At 37.4% G+C, this 17807-nt stretch overlaps 1 protein-coding gene across 3 annotated transcripts; it reads right to left on the reverse strand.

Annotated features, from left to right (window-relative positions):
• Nucleotides 1-2985: 2985 nt before the first annotated feature.
• Nucleotides 2986-15833, reverse strand: LOC128512050 (NACHT, LRR and PYD domains-containing protein 1b allele 2-like). Of its 3 annotated transcripts, none has more exons than XM_053485176.1 (12): nucleotides 15608-15833; nucleotides 12372-12443; nucleotides 11889-12218; nucleotides 11399-11434; nucleotides 10472-10608; nucleotides 9671-9753; nucleotides 8994-9205; nucleotides 5327-5583; nucleotides 5086-5208; nucleotides 4790-4934; nucleotides 3714-3749; nucleotides 2986-3413 (listed from the first exon to the last, which is right to left on the reverse strand). In XM_053485176.1, exons 2-12 carry the CDS (start codon nucleotides 12403-12405, stop codon nucleotides 3148-3150), a joined length of 1659 nt encoding a protein of 552 aa, XP_053341151.1. In that variant the 5' UTR covers nucleotides 12406-12443; nucleotides 15608-15833; the 3' UTR covers nucleotides 2986-3147. The 3 variants fall into 3 exon arrangements, with proteins under 3 accessions (XP_053341151.1, XP_053341152.1, XP_053341153.1); XM_053485177.1 differs by lacking the exon at nucleotides 15608-15833 and adding an exon at nucleotides 13822-14249; XM_053485178.1 differs by lacking the exon at nucleotides 3714-3749.
• Nucleotides 15834-17807: the final 1974 nt, after the last annotated feature.

A 17807-nucleotide genomic window follows, 5' to 3' on the forward strand; every position in this document is an offset into this window, starting at 1 on the left:
TACAAACTCAGTCTGGTTTACGCCTCTATTGTATGAATGTTTATTTGCCTGGTGTTCATTTTCTACGTATTTGTTCATCTTTCCAGACACTTGCTCACAGTTATTGCTTGAGCACAAACAGAACAAGAGAGAGAACTGAGGTCTATTTCTGTCAGTATTGTTGATATTTGTGCTAAGACTACTTGCTTAAGGGAGTAATAAAGTCTGTTTGTCTAATCAAAGGCTAGATTAGGTAAAGCTAACATGAAGGATGATGTTAACTAAAGAAGAAAAAAAAATCATTTCATATCAATTGGCATACAGTTGCACATTCTTCTAGCTTCTTGCTATCTTTTATCTCTCTGTTTATATCGACAGGAATGTCATTGTTCCCAGCCTCCTGTGTTTTCTACATCTGCTTTGTGGGCAGGTAAAGGGTATCTGTTCTCACGTTTCTTTGCCATTGTCAGATGTGCTGCTCGTCAACAGGCAGGGTAGGCAACTGCTTAAAGCCTGTAGGGGCCCCCAAGGACTGACAACACTGTAGGTTAATAATGTAGTGGTGGTTAATGCTGGGTGAAGAGGCGGCCTACAAATTTTTTCTGAGGGCCACAGCTTTGTGATGTCTTCAAATGCCCCATTCTATGTCTATATTCCATTAGTAGTCATATATTTCTACATGGTTTCATTCACACTGCTGTTCTCCTACAAAGCCATATGGGAAAATTTCAGTTGGCAGCCAGTGTTTACATACAACATCTCCTCCAGCTCTTCAGCCAGTAACTTTCCTGTGCACTCCATCTTTGCATCTCCAGGAAAAGTTCCATCAGCAAACAGCACCATATTATGATTCTACTGTAGATTCTCTTACCGCAAATGAACCAAAATTATGTTCTAAAATTTTCTTTAAATTGTCTGTTCATCACCTGCAGTATGCACACAGAGGACCAGACAAGACGTTTTTTTTTTTTCATTTTTGTACGAACATAGTAATGAAATGTAGTTTAAAACCCCATCTTGTTACAAAGTGTAAAAAATAATGCACAAGACAATTATCAGATTAGTTCTACCACAGACTCATTACTAATACACAGCACTGAGATCATGTTTGTAGCCTCTGAATGAAATCTGTATAAAAAAAAAAATAAAAAATAAAAAATACCGTACCTTGAAAATATTCATAACTAAAATAAACATTACTAAAATATAATTTAAAACAAATTAATTGGCCAACAGGGCCAAGAGTGTTTTTCTTGATTGGCCTGTGGTAGAAAACCTCAAACAGATATTCTCATAACCGTGCTGCTACAGTAAGGGAAGAAAATGAGACCATGCTGTAGTGAAAACATTAAAACATTTTACTCAAACCTTAGCAAATGTACAATAGAATATATTTAAAGCATAAAATTATGAGATTGAGTTTTGTCACATACAATATTAAAAGTAATATAACCATTATGATTATGCACATTTATCTGACATTAACACGAGTTAAAAACCCGTACACACAACGGTTTGCATAAGTATACGTACGCCTTGAAGCTTTCCACATTTTATCAAGTTACAACCACAAAAATAAATGTATTTTATGTGATAAACCAACACAAAGTGCCACATAATTGTGAAGTCAAAGGAAAATGATAAATGGCTTCCAATTATTTTTACAAATAAAAGTCTGAAAAGTGTGGTGTGCATTTGTATTCACCCCCTTTACTCTGACCCCCCTCACTAAAATTCAGTGGAACAGATTGCCTTCAGAAGTCTGTGCCATCTGTGTGTAATTTAATGTTGTTGGTCTTTCTGCTGCTCCTTGTAAGCTTGGCACAGGTTTTACACTGGATGCCCTTCCTGATGCAACCCTCCCATTTTATCCGGGCTTGGGACCGGCACTGCATTCAGTGGCTGGGGTTTGGGCACTGGCTGGGAATTTAATCTTAGTACAAATACAGCTGTTCTGTCAAGCCATCAGAGGTTTGTTAGAGAACATTAGTAAACAAAGAGCATCATGAAGCCCAAGGAACCCACCAGATCAGAGACAAAGTTGAGATAATGTTGAGAAGTTTAAAGCAGGGTTTAAATAATCCAAGCTTTAAACATCTCCCAGAACACTGTTCAATACTATATCCAAAAAAAAAAAAAAAAAAAAAGGAAAGAATTGGGCACAACTGTAAACCTACAGTACCAAGACATGGCCATCCACCTACACTGGGCAGGGAGAGCATTAATCAGAGAAGCATCTAAGAGGCCCATGGTAACTCTGGAGGAACTGCAGAGATCGACAGCTCAGGTGGGAGAATCAGTACACAGGACAACTATTCGTCGTTCACTCCACAAATCTGGCCTTCATGAAACAATGGTAAGAAGAAAGATGTTGTTGGAAGTCCTGGCTGCAGGTACACATGGCTTGTTGCAAATGGGATGACTTATGGATTTTTATTTCTATACTGACATCTTTGGAGAATTATAATACAGTACTACACATTGCTGCAATAATTCAATTCGAGTTTTAAAAAAAGGGTAGAGTATACATTTTTGGGCCCTCATATATATATATAAAATATATATATATATATATATATATATATATATATATATATATATAAACTTGTTTTTTGTACTGTTATACAGTACAAATATACAGTTATTTGTTATTTTAAGACACAGAGGTCAGCCTTTCTGTAATAGTTCCTGCAAAAACAGTATTGTCGAGTGCATTTGCAAAATCCGTCAAGAACCATAATGAAACTGGCTCTCATGAAGACCATCCCAGGAGGGCGAGACCAAAACCTACCTCTGCCGCAGACGAGAAGTTCATTTAGAGTTATCAGCCTAAAAATTACCAATTAACAGCACCTCAGATTAGAGGCGTTATGAAGTCTTTACAGAGCAGAGGTAGCAGAAACATCTCACTATTAACTGTTCAAAAGAGACTAATGCATTGTTTGGACGCCTTCAGCATTCCTTTACAATGTAGAAGGAAATATATATATATATATATATATATATATATAATCTTCACAAATGTTAGCTTTTCTTGTAGCACCAGTTTGGAAAGTGATTTGATAGAAAATTTCATAGCAACACAGCTGACCACACAATTGTGATAATGAAACCTCTATAATCTATATATTGCTGCTGCACAAACAGAAATGGAAATGTGTATTTCTGCTAATCCTGATCCGATGGAGACTCCAGTTCCATCACTAAACAGGGCTGTTTCTCTCGAAGGATTTTATAGAATTCTTCTTTCACTTTTTTTGTGGTAAGACACGAGTACAGCGCTCTCATTTCACCTTGCGGTGTTGTCGCTGCCTGAATGTTACTGTACATTTCCTCAGTAATCATTCTGCTGCCTATTAGATGGTCTGCGATCTCCAATACTGAACCAACACTCTGAATGAGCTTATCTCGGTGTGTGTCCACAAAGTCAGCATCTGAAATGAAAATCAAATGCCTGTAAGCGTTAAACTGTCTTGTGCTTAATGAGAACAGTAACACAGCGGGCTTGTGTGACAAAACATATAAAGCTGTAAATATTTACAGTACATAATATTAGTGTTTCCTAGAAATGTTTAATAACCAAACTATTTGCCTGTGTCCCACAATAGAAGTAAAATACAAGTACAAGTCTAATGCACAACTCTGCCTAGAAGTGTGCGTGTGTGTGTGTGTGTGTGTGTGTGTGTGTGTGTGTTTCAGCAGACAAACTGGATGACAAATTTACCCTGCCATACCTGTTAGATCCAGTTTGGTTGATGCTGCCTCTGTACCTGATGTAACCACACACACACACACACACACACACACACACACACACACACACACAAACTGAGACTCAGACTTTAGATGAGTCTTTTAAGTAAACAAACAAAAGATTTGTTCATTGAGAGTAATCAGAAATGAAACATTCACCTCTTACATAATGTGTGTAAACATTTAAAGGTCCAGTATTTTGCTACGTCCTCTCAATACCCCTCATATAAGGCTTTGACCGTAGCTTCTTTTCAGTGTCTACATAAATGAGCTACTACCAAGCCCTGCCCACCAGCAAACACCAGAGCTGAGCAACAAGCCAGGAAACGGTCTTTTCTTACATGAGGTCACATTAGGTCGAATGTCTGATTGACTTGCTTAAGCCCCACCAATACAAACACAAAAAATAACCAGTAAATGTTTTTCCTCTGAATGTCTGAAAATTATAAAGTGAATGTTGCTTAGAAGGTCCCCTTTAAACAAAAACGGTGAGTATAAATCCTACATTAGGCTATTGGCTACACATTTTAGATCCCAAATGTTTTGTTTTTTCCCCTCAAAAGTAAAAAATAAATAAATTGCTGGACAGGCCACACCCACAGGTGACAACTAAAGCAGCCACGACACGCCCAAAAAGCAACATCCTCGGTTTGTCATCTTCTACTGTGAACAACATTTAGTCCAAGAGTGTTTAGCGTAAAACATGGTATTGGTGCTAAAATGTGTCTCACCTACAGTAGGTGAAAATAAATAAATAAATGTAACAATTTTTTTCTTTTAAATCTGTTCATTTTAAAACAAACATTTAGATACACCATTTTTCATAATACTTAGTGCTTTATATCTCCCAATCCCTGCTTTTTTTTCAGATAAAAAGAAACACATTTGCTATATAACATTTCCATGGTTACGGACACTACAGATTTAAGCTTACCAAAATGCTTTTAAGCTGTACCAAAATACAAGATCACGGTACATAAAAAAATTTGCACCAATACTGTGTTTTGACCATATACATCACACCACACACACACACTATATTATATATATTAGTTACCTGCAAGCAAGACCTGACGAGGCCGCCACACCTCCTGGCCATTTTCATCCTCAAGACTTAATGTAACTACATCAACCTTGGTATTAAAGAACACCTCGAATGTAGGGTGATAGTTGGGGCCAAAGTCATATTCAAATGTGTCATCCTAAGAAAACAAGTGATGGAGAGATTATTCCAGATTATTCCAGATTATTCCTAAAGTCAGGCATTTCTTTAAAAACAATTATGATGAAGACGATGATGAAGACTATGAATTGGCCAAATTTAATGAAATGACATGAGCAGCTTTACTTCACCTCTGGCTGCGGCACATATTCACGAACAGTAGTTTTACAGCATGGTTTGTATGTTTTACCAGGAGTTAGCTGACATTTGGAGCTGGTCTCAATATACTGGTTACAGTCATGTTGCTTTTGCACCTTCAAGGGAAACATAATTACTAATGGTGGCCCATAGGGACATTGTTGTTTTGGACTAAAACACACTGAATATGTTAAAGATAACAGTAAACATACTGTATACGTTAAAGCAGATTACCTCTGTAACTGGCACATTCCCTGGCAATAGATGGATGTGCAGTTTATTCCTCATGTGATTTCTAGTCAATTGTTTATAGAAAAGTAAAACTTGGGCTCTGGTGGGATATGCTTGGAACAGCAGCGCTTTCAAGACACCAAAGAGGGAGAGACCGTGAACTTGTATAATCACATGCGTGTCTGTTACTTTTAGCGGCTGAATGATCTCCACATTTCTGTCAGTCAAATGTGCCACAGTCAGTTTAACCACATCTGTACCTGTAACAATGTCAGACAGAAAAATATCACACATTACATTGAACATACAAGTCATATTTAGATGTGTTTGTCAGTACATACTCATGGGAACTGCTTGTATAAATTGCACAACATGGTGTGTAGACCAATATGAAATTTTTTTTTTGCCATTTGGCCTCCATACACCACCACATTGAATCTAAAATTAAACACTGGGCAAGGTCAAGCCTTCCAGGTTCAATTCAAGGAATTTGACAAAATTGTGGCATCAACCATTCAGAAATTATAGCCATTTTCTTATGCACACTACCATTTTGGGTGGCTCATAAATAATTAAACAATTGGCTGACAAGCAATTACATGGCCAGGTGTGTCCTGTTCCCTGTTTCTCAATGACTAATCAAGCAGATAAATGGCCGGGGAGGTGATTCTGAGTGTTACATTTTCATTCCGTAGCTGTTCACTCAATCGTTTGAAAAGAGGTGTCTATGCAAGAGAAGGAGGCTTGGGGGGGGATGGAGAACAGTTCATGTTCAAAATCACCACTGCCATCTGTCAAACATGGTGGAGGCAATGATATTGCACAAGCATGTATGGCTGCCAATGTATTAAAGTCACTGGTATTTGATGATGACCTGACTGCTGATATAAGTAGCAGGGTGCATTTCGAAGTGTATAGGGCTATACTCTCCGCTCATATTTAGCCAAATGCTACTGATAGAATGCTGCTTCCAATTCCAGATGGATAATGACCCAAACCCTGCAGCGAAGGCTCCCCAAAGCAAAGAAATCAGTTGTTCTCCACTGGCCAAGTCAGTCACCTGCTCTTAATCCGATATAGGTCCCTGCTGATTCCCATCCCTATTATCTCATATTATTAATTAAATTATATTTGATATATATTAATATACTGAATATTGTGAAAAATTGATGTTTATTTCAATCTTACAATTTTATTCATACATTATTAAGTTAGTCTTTTTTTTTTTCATTCTGTTGCAAGTGCTCTGAACTTCCTAACAAGTCTGGATATGCAACGAAAAGAATTTCAGTGTGCTGTAATGTAATGTATATGCGAAAGTCTCTTCATATTAATTATTTTCTCTTAAATTCATGTTGTAACATTTCATAGCCATGATCAAAGTTTGGAGAATGATACAAATATTATTTTTTACAAAGTCTGCAGCTTCAGTGTGATTAGAAGTTTTATCAGATGTTACTATGGTATACTGAAGACTAATTACAATCAAGTGTTAAAAGCTTTTATTGGTAACTATATTAATTTTATTCAAAGAGATTGTTGACTCTTTTTACAAGACCTCTGCAATTCACTCTGACATGCTGTCAATCAAGGTCTGGACCACCTCCTGACTGATGGCAGCAAATTCTGCATAATCAATGCTTGGAGTTTGTCAGAATTTGTGGAGTTCTGCTTGTCCCCCACTTGAGGATTGGCCACAGGTTCTCAATGTGATTAAGGTCTGGAGGGTTTCCTGGCCATGGACCCAAAATGTCAATGTTTTGTTCCCCAAGCCATTTGGATATCACTTTTGCCTTTAAGCAGGAGCTCCATCATACTGAAAAAGGCATTATCACCAATGATGACTGTTCTTGGATGGTTAGGAGATGTTGCTGTTTTTGTACAGTACCATTCTTTATTCATGGCTGTGTTCTTAGGCAAATTAGACAATTGTAAGTGAGGCTCAGAAGCAACCTCACACTTGAATGGTCTCAGGATGCTTTGCTGGTGGCATGACTGGTGACAGCACAGTTTGTAATTGACCAACACCTAAACAGACCCCCTGAACCTGGTAATTAAATTATTAATTGTTTGAGCATAAGAATGACCAAATTGTGCTGGACAGCACTGGAGATGAAAAGCCCTGGTTCAAAATTTAATTAAAATTCTGCTTTGAATGCCTCTAATAAATTTATTTACACTTATACACACAAAAAAGGTAAGTTGCTATGGAAGAATATTTTTTCTCTTATGTTGGTTGTCAGGAAAGTGGGTGGGGAATTACCTAAAAAGAGGAAAACATGAACATAAGTTGGTTGAAAAGTATATAATACATTTTCCCACCCATTTCCAGTCTTTGAGTCCCAATCAGCTAGGGAAGTGCACTTCTGCAAAGGGGTATTCATTTAAAGCTACAAACTCTAAAACAGTAGGTCACACTAGGACAGGGACTGGTTGAAAACCCTGGTGAAGACTACAGCCAGCTAGTCTGCACCTTCCGGGAGACACCATAAGGTCCAGCAGCTTTCCTAATGTTCACTTTATAGAGTAGGTAGAGCAGGGTACACCAAGAAGTGGGTAGTAACGAGTTACATTTACTTGAGTAACTTTTTGGAAAAAACGTACTGCTATGAAGTTTTACTGCACCATACTTTTTATTTTTACTTGAGTAGATTTGTTAAGAAAAGCTACTCTTACTTCACTATATTCAGCTACACTCGAATCGTTACTTCTCTAACCAATTATTCTACACATGCAGCCAGTAGATCTACCGCATGACTGTTTCACATTTTATAATATCTATCATATATATATGGGAAGTGTAGCTGCATCTGGTTTCTCCACCTCAAAGCAGGCAAAGTAGTAGTTCAACTCCTCTGCAAGCGAGGGTTTACCCTCAGCAGTGCTGTCATCAGTCCTGTAGTTGGCAAGATGCTGAACTCCCTGCCACACCGGCCTGCTGTTGTAACTGTCCAGATGATCTTTGATTCTCCTTCTGTTGCCCAACTTGGCCTCTATAAAACCTCCGTTTAGGTTGGCTCAGGCTGAACTGTAGAGATCCTGTCACCAGAGGCAGTGTTTCAGGAGCTGCGGGACCTCCCTGTCCAGAGCTTTTGGTTGGGGTAGACCTGGATGCATTTGTCCACAGTGACTGCATCTATGCAGTTCTGTAACACAGAACACTGTCCGTGAACACCTCTAGGTCGGGCTCCTCAAAGATGCCCCAGTTGGTCCGGTCAGAACACTCCTGTAGCTGATGAGAGGTACTAGCAGGCCATGTTTTTACAGTCTTTGTAATTGTGTAAGCAGTTTTCCTGAGGGGGGCATATGCAGGGACTTAAAGTAAAAGCATGTGGTCAGACTGGTCAAGGTGGTCTGGCCCTGTAGCCTAGCTTGATGTTCGAGTAAACCAAATGCAGTGTCTAGTGGGACCTTGTGTAAGCGAAGAAACTCGGCTGTGTTACTCTGTTTGTAACAAACTCCTATCCGGAGGAGATCATGCTGGGTGTAGATGTTTCCCTAATAGGATGTACAGTACACAGGACGAGAAACACCACCACACACCCGCCAAACCAAGTACTGACTGGAAGAGCATTGAGCTGCTGCAACAGTGTGTGCCACCATCTTATGTTCACATATTGACACCACAACGTTTACTTTTACTTTAAATGTTAGTGAAAGGTCAACTTACGGGTCTCACAGTGTGGAAGGTGCAGGTGACGGATTAAACCTTTAAGGCATTCTATACTGTACAGAGGTCCTGCAGGCTCCTTTGATAATAATCCATCCAAAACGTTGTGATCCCAGGACACTATACTGTACAACACCTCCCCTTTAGCCTCCATCTCAAATACAAGGTTAGTCAATTTGCACTTAAACTGGCCAGCATGAGGACAGATGAACCTGATGGGGAGAAGAAGAATAAAAAATAAAAAAAAGAACAGTCAAGAAGTATGTTATTATGTGATTTTTTTTTGGTTTGAATAAATTCATTATCTAGCTCATCAAAATAGTGAGATCTTCACTACATGTTTTTCTTGCCTGACTAATGCGCTAACTGTTTGGTAGCTAATATAAACCAATACGATTCCCATTTGCTAATGGTGGTTGCTCTGTTTTAGGCTCATAATTTGGTCTGTATAGCATCATGTGCATGTGGCATAGGGTTCTGCTCTATCTCTCGCTCTCTCCTGTAATGCCAAGGCATATGATGACAACTGTGTGTTTTTAACTTTGTAATAGCAGGTTGGGAGAATGTCTGCTCGACGGCTCTAAACAAAAACCCGATGTAAGTGGGTAATCTGCGTCTGCTTGATTCCTGGGCTATTGATTTGCCCATTTTCTTAATTTACCAAGCAGGCATGTTACCTGTATTCTCCTTTATTTCTGTCCTCTGCAAAAGTTTCAACCAGTTCTGGGGTAAATAATTCTGAAATGGAGTCTTCTGTGGGCTGTTAAACAAAACAGTTTCATTGATTTAGCACAAAAGTGTCAAAAATAACTTGCTAGTCAAACAATCGAACACACAAAATAAAAAGTACAGTATATTTTCAATAGTCTAGATGACATACTGATGTGAAAAAAAAGAAATTAAATATATTTCTAAATAGTTTTACTTGCCATGGTCATTTTACTACGCTGTTGTTTCTTCATACACAGAAATCGACTTTGATTTCTGTATTCCTGCTGTGTTTCTGTGCATCATTTAGGTGTGTAGAATATTACCATCCCTTCCTTCCTTCATTCCACCGTTTATTCCTTTTTTTCTCCCCTTATCTATCCCGTAATTTTTTATCCTTCCACCCTCTCATTCTATCCTTTATTCTTTTCTTTTTCCATCACTTCTCCCTTTATTCCTTTCTTTATTTCTCCCTTCCTTTGTTCCTTCCTCCATCACTACTTTATTCATACAATCTTTCCTCTCGCTCTTCTTTTAGTCCATCCTCGTTTCGTTCCTTTTTCCTTCATTCATCCCGTTATTTCATCCTTCGTTTCTTAATACATTTCAACGTCCCTACCTTCATTCACCCCATCTTTTGTTTAATCCTTCCTCCCTAATTTCATTCCTCTCTTCCTTTATCCCTTCAGTCTCAGGACACTGTGCTCGCAATAATGTAAAAAGCACATAATTCACATACACAATTAAGCACAGTCAGTACATATCCTCACCTGTTTTTGGAAAACGGAAGAGCTTTGGAGACCCTTCAGGATATCCTTATGAACAGGGGCAGAACCCATGAAATACTTTAACTCGGGTTTGCGTTGCCGATCCTCGAGCTCCACTAGATCCAGCGCCGATTCTTGGGCTTCACGTTCATATAAATGCATAAAATAGTTTTTATTTTCAAAGAAAGATGTTTATTTCCATGTTATGATATACTTTCCCACCTCTGTTGAAGGATCAGGAAGATAAGATACTAATTAACCAATTAACTTTTACCAAAATCGAACATTTCATCTACTGCCCTCCATTTGCCATAGCCTAATCAATAAAAGTTCCCTTGCCTTGTAGCTCATCCGAAAGCTAAAACAGAGATGATAATCAAATGATTGCAAACTTCAAGCTGGCTTTCCTGCAACAGAAGCACTTCGGTGTTCACACTTTACTAATTATGTGACAAATAAAGCTCTTAGGTCAACTTGAAAGGCTCATTTAGAACTATTTTCAAAACATGCGTCTGTAACATTTACATATTTTTAGATTATAGAGGCATTCATGGTTTATATACTGCTCAAAAAAATTGAGGAAACACTTAGTCCTGATTTGCATAAACGTATAGGAGGCGTTCAAGTTGGGGACAAAGTGTTCCCTTTATTTTTGTGAGCAGTATATATTGAGATAAAATTGCGATATGAGGAGTTCCATGAAAAAGTTCAATATTTTAAACATATTTGAATGCTTTATTATTAAAAGTGGGTTTAAGCAGAGGATCTGATACGTGCAGTAAAGTCTGCTGTGTAAGTAAATATGTCAGGAGTGTCTTGTTTCTTATGAGCAAGTTGGAATTAAAATTCCAATTGGAATCAGGACAATTTAGATTAATAGATAATGACTGATAGACTTATGAATAAATAAAGATTGACACATAGATTTACCTGCTGTATCTGTTTTAGGTGAAACTGTCTCTGGACCTAATGTGAAAAGAAAACAAGATCTGACACACTGGCATAATATAAAAATAAACATGTTGCCTAGAGGTTCTATTCATTTCTTCATACAGTTCTACGTTTTCTTTGCAATGTCTGGGGGACGGTGCTGCTGCTATTGTTTCCACAAAACCTCCAAAATCATCCATCTTAAAATAATAGCAATAACATACAGTAAATAGCACAGAATATGATGAAAACCTTATTTCATATTATACTGTATGGCTGTTCCCCACTGGGGGATTAACTTGTCTAATTCTTTTTAATTGCCCAATCCTGTGAGCTCAGAGGTTCAACATAAAAACAATGGCAGGACGGAACAAAAAGGAAAAAATATTACTGACTGGAATCACCAAGGCTACTTAAAGAGGACTAAGATCCAGCACCACGAACACATAATCATATTTAAGGATCTGTTCAGCATGAATAGTCAACCTACCTGTATATTTATCAGAAGTCGGTGGAAAGTTGAACACCCTGGGGAAACCCAAACGGACCCGGGGCAAATGTGTGAAATTCCACACCGGCAGTAACTCCAGCTCAGAAGTGAACCAGAAAACCCGGATGGATTTGAAAATAAAACTGCAGAAGTTTATGAATTCTACACCTTTCATCCTTCTCTCATTTGATTTTTCTTCTACCGATGTTAAGAACTTCATGTTGATTTCCAGATGACCTCCTCCGCTTCCTGCTACCATCTTTTCCATGTTCTCCAGCTGCTCCGGAACCCGAGCATCTTCAACCAACTTGTTTTTCTTGTTAGGTTCATCTTTAAAGAAAAAGTGCAAGTCTCTTACTAGTCATAATAATATTTGATCTATTTATTTTTTTAAAGAAATATATTTTACCACTATGGACTGATATTTTAGAATGTAAAATTTAAAAGCCTATTAAATGAGTTGATGGCAGAAGAAAAACTTAACAGATTTACATTTGACATCACTGGGGGCCATCATTTTTTTTAATATATATTATTTCCAGCTTGCTTTTACATCTACAACAAAATAAAATAATAATAATAATAATAATAATAATAAATGGTTAATAAAAAATTATGCCATCTTTATAATATTTGAATCTTTAGAAGACAATTCCTGCAACAAAAGAAGTCAATTTATTGGCCCACATTGAGCACAGAAAACGATTTGAAATTACTGGAATTTGATCCAACGCATTATTGAAATCTGTAAGGACTGTGCTGAACCGTCAACATCATGAAAGAAATGTACTCAGTAATCAGAAAAATCAGAAAACATCATGACTAAAAATCACTTAAATACTCCTTATTAAACCCCTTAAGAAAACCACTTGTTAGTGAGACTCATCAGACTCATCTATACACACACACACACAATGGGTACGGAAATTCTTCACTCTGTTATATTGCAGCCATTTGCTAATATCATTCAAGTTCATTTTTTTCTCTCATTAATGTACAAACAGCACGCCATATTGACAGAAAAACACAGAATTGTTGACATTTTTGCAGATTTATTAAAAAAGAAAAACTGAAATATCACATGAGCCTAAGTATTCAGACCCTTTGCTGTGACACTCATACAGTACAGTATATTTAATAACTGGTAACATTATTTTCACCTTATACACTATTATAAACTATTGCTCAACTTTAGCGAATAACTATTATAAATAAAATTATAAATTAGGGTTAGGGTTATTTGACCTGAACCTGTTTTTCTCTCCTCATAAAAAAAATATCCGACTTACGAACGTTCGAGTTACGAATTTATGCAGATACGAATGGACCGCGGATCTATAAACAATCATAGATGCGAACAAATTACGCAAGTAGCTCACGTGTATGAAAAAAAAAAATAGACACTGCAGTGTTCCAGATACCAATATTTTCAGTGTCTAAGTGAATGGATAAAACGTCTAAAGTCTGGGATATTGTGTGCGTGTGTGCATGTGGGGGAGCAGAAGAAATCAGTTGGCCTCAGCGGTTTCAATGACTTTGGTAGCACAGTGATAGAAAATGTCTGTCCTGTAAAGCTGTCCTGATGGTGAATAATCTTACTTTCGGAAAACCCTTAATGAGACAGGGTTGACAGTCCAATACAGTGGAAAACAGACAAAATGGCATCCGTCCAAGCGTGCAGTAAACACCATCTAGCGTTTTTTCCTCCCTCCCCGGGTTAAAGGAGGACAACTGACCCCCTGTGTCACTGGGCTGCTTTACCTTGTATATCCGTGTCAAAGGTGTATAAGACTCACTTTGCCTTAGAAATGAATCCGACTTATGAACGTGCTACCAGAACGGAACTTGTTCAAATTTACATTTGGCAGACGCTCTTATCCGGAGCTTTTTACAAAAAGTGCTTTGAAGTTTACATCACTGGATAGGTACTTACACTGGGTTACTAGGTCAAACACAACATGGAAGAGGTTTTCTTTTCGTTTCATCTGACCATAAAACAGAAGACCAGAAGTTGTCTTCTTTGTCCAGAAGAGCATTTGCAAAGGCCAAGGCCTTTGGTGAGCCTTATCTGGAGAAGTGGCGTCCTCCTTGGTCTGCGTCCGTGGAACCCAGCGGTGTGCAGTGTCCTTTGGACTGTCTGCCTTGAGATGTTGCCATCAGCAGAGTCCAGATTCATCAGGATGGTCTTGGTGGTGATCCTTGGATTCTTTTCTCTCTCTCTTACACTATCCTCCTGGGCAGTACAGGTGTCGCATTTTGGCTTCTGTCCACGTCATTTGAGATTTTTCACAGTGCAGAACATCTTGTATTTTTTTCTTGTATATTTACTCTGGATTTCCCCCATAGACTGTGACAGTTTGCAGAAAGTACGAATAATTTTGGACATGCTACTGAGAAATATTTTTTACATCGTCTTATTATCTTTTGGGAGACGCCTGTGTCATTTCCGGTGCTGTGTCGAAGTTGGTTCCCCCATCAGGATGCGTTTTTTTAGCCCCACCCCCGTAAAAAAGGGCACAGGGAACGCGCATTTAGGAGAAGACTCGCCCGCGAAGGGTTATGCGCGGACCACTGATCTTCTACGGAACGCAGTAAAGGCCAAAAAGGACAGTTAGCGTTTTTTATCCCCTGACGAACTCTAGCCATCAGGATGTGTTTCCCTTGTTATCTTGGACATATTTAGAATGATGAACCTCGGCTGAGTCACGTGTAGGCTGTAAACATGTCAGTATTTAGTCTGATATTTCATATCAAATATGCCTTTTCAGCAAAACCATAATGCCAAAATAGAGACCCGTCAGATACAGTCTCAAGACATTAATAATAATAATAATAATAATAATAATTATATAATAATAATTATTATTATTATTATTATTATTATTATTAATTATAATAATAACAATAATAATAATAATAATAATAATAATTATTATTATTATTATTATTATTATTATTATGCGAGATAATTAGCATTTTATCCGTGTGATGTCAATTCACTAGGTCACATTATTTGAATAAACCCAAACTGCATATGAAAGAAATCAGCACTCGTAGTGGTCCATTTCTTTATATTAAATATATACTGTATTTAAAAAAAAATCCCTTGATAAAATAGCATAAATAAATCATGGGTAGTGTATACCAGTGATTAAATATAAACAATATAACGCATGTACTGACATGTTTACAGCCTACAAGTGACTCAGCCGAGGTTCATCATTCTAAATATGTCCAAGATAACAAGGGAAACACATCCTGATGGCTAGAGTTCGTCAGGGGATAAAAAAAAAAAACGCTAATAATGTCCTTTTTGGCCTTTACTGCGTTCCGTAGAAGCTCAGTGGTCCGCGCATAACCCTTCGCGGGCGAGCCTTCTCCGAAATGCGCGTTCCCTGTGCCCTTTTTTACGGGGGTGGGGCTAAAAAAACGCATCCTGATGGGGGAACCAACTTCGACACAGCACCTGTCCAAAAAAAAAAAAAAAAAGTAACTTCTTTTAAAAGAATGCACCCGTGTGGTGGTAAAGAGTATAGCACGTATATCCCAACACTTCCTGCTTTTAAAATCTGCTCCATGCAAAAAGAATAAAAATAAACAAATAAATAAATAATAAAGTCATACATTCACGATAGACACGGGGAATGAGTTCCATAACTACACTGTTCTCCACAGTTTATATGTATATATATAAATATAAATGGTAAAATGTTTCCCACCTGGAGTGAGTGATCAGTGCTGCTGAAGCTGTTGGTTCCACTGGGGATTAAAACGGATTACAATCATCAGGGCGGGAAAAAAACTCCAACTTCGACTCGGTCAGGGGCATCGAACCGACACCACACTCTCCATCCTGTACACTGAAGCTGCTCTCTGATCCACACCTGTGTGTGTGTGTGTGTGTGTGTGTGTGGTGGTCAGTGTGAAACCTTAACAACATCCGACTCCGTTCCCGGCTGTAACTTTATTACCGTCACGTGACTGCTGACTGCTTACGTACACGAGTATTATTATTGAAGAGTTTAACACACGCGCACATTACACACACACACACACACACACACACAGAGTGGGCAAAAAAAATGATAACACTCACAATTTATAAAAAAAAAAAAATTATATAAACATCAAATAATTCCAAAATCAAAATCAAATAAAAACATCAAATAAATGGTGTGTGTGATGTGCATTATGTGAGATATATGCAGTATATATATATAGTGTGTGTGGATATTTACAGTAGCATCTCAGTAAATAAGCAGAGGTGGAAGGTAACTGATTGCATTCACTCGCGTTACTGTAATTGAATAGTTTTCTTGTGTACTTCTACCTTTTAAAATCTGTAATTTAACTTTTACTTAAGTATGTTTTGCTTGACGTATTGTACCTTGCTAAATTTTAAATCATATTCGTTACTGAGTAAAAAATAAATGAATAAAAAATAATCAAAAAAATAACACAACAAGGAAGGAAAAACTTGCTCCCTGGAAAACCACTACACTGATTAATTGATTGATTGATTGATTGATTGATTGAGAACAAACGCCCTAAACTCACCAGAACGATGGAGACGGATATACCAGATGCCAGTGATGCAGAACCAGCTGAAAGCCAAATGCCATCAGTTTCTCATGAAGTAAACCCCTGGCCATATTTAAGCGACCACTTTGATTTTCAAGCGCAAGAAAGGCAACAGCTTTATTATGTAAAAGTGTTCATTTAATTGAAAACAACTAGTTTGAGATTTATATCCGCTTGTCTTTTTTGAACTACACTACACTACAATCCCCCTCCCCACCCCCGCTGTTAAGAAAAGTAACTTGGTAACTTTTACTCTGAGTACATTTTAAATGAGCTACTTTTTACTTTTACTTAGTAATAGATTTTTATAAGGGTAACTTTACTAGTACTTCAGCAAACTCTCACTGAAATAACAGTACTTTTACTTGAGTATAAAATGTTATTACTCTTTCCACCTCTGTAAATTAGAATATCATCGCAAAGGTATCCCTGTTGCTTGTGCACTTTTTTCCACCACATTTTTTCCCATCCATTCAACTTCCCATTAATGTGCTACTGTAATGTGGATACAGCACTCCGTGAACAGCCTGAGAGAGCTTTGCAGGAGTCCAATACTCAACTTCTTCCACAATATTCAAAATTTGGGCTTTTCATTAGCTGTAAGCCATAATCACCAAAATGAAAAGAAATAAAAACTTGAAATTTGTCAGTTTGTGTGTAATGAGTCTATATACTATATAAGTTTCATTTTTTGAATTGAATTACTGAATTAAATCAACTTTTCGATTGATTATTAAAATGTTCTAATTTATTGAGATGCACATCTATATAAAGTACGTATGTACTGGCATATCGTTCTTAATAACATACCTGTTGATAATCTATATCTCCTGTAAGAGAGTTCAAACATTCTGGCCCCTGCTGTTATATGAAGGTTTTTAACTTTAATTTGACATCATACATACATACACGCAAACAGCACATCTTACACGCTATGTGAAAGTAACTCGTCTTTACCTTTATCGTCTCTTATACGAGAGAAGTTGAACACAAGTTAACGTACTAGTAATGATGGCATCAAAACGTGTCGGCCTTTTTTTGTTTTCTTTTGCTTTTTCATGGATGGAGGATTTGGCCTGCAAATTAGAAGAAGAGGTGTGCAAGATTTTAGGAAGTCAAACTCTCAGTGGCAACAAAATTTATATAATTAAAAAACAGTAATATGAAAGTTTTGAAATATTGATGATATTGGAAATGAATGAATAATCCATTCCTTTTTATTCTAGCATAAATCCTTTGAATGCTCTTACAGTTGCATGAAAATCAATGTTCTCCAGAGTCCCAAATAAACTGACTGGATAAAAATTTTTTTTTTACTTCCACAAAGTGTATTTCTCT

This window comes from Clarias gariepinus, chromosome 24 (assembly GCF_024256425.1).
Source record: "Clarias gariepinus isolate MV-2021 ecotype Netherlands chromosome 24, CGAR_prim_01v2, whole genome shotgun sequence".
In the NCBI taxonomy this organism is placed as follows: Eukaryota; Metazoa; Chordata; class Actinopteri; order Siluriformes; family Clariidae; genus Clarias; species Clarias gariepinus.

Coding starts and splice junctions, on each gene's coding strand:
- LOC128512050 (XM_053485176.1), bottom strand. CDS start 12,405: ATGATGGCCCCCAGTGATGTCAAATGTAAATCTG. Junction 9,206..9,670: donor AGAAATAAAGGAGAATACAG/GTAACATGCCTG, acceptor TCTCCCCATCAG/GTTCATCTGTCCTCATGCTG. Junction 3,414..3,713: donor AACCAAACTGGATCTAACAG/GTATGGCAGGGT, acceptor TTTTCATTTCAG/ATGCTGACTTTGTGGACACA.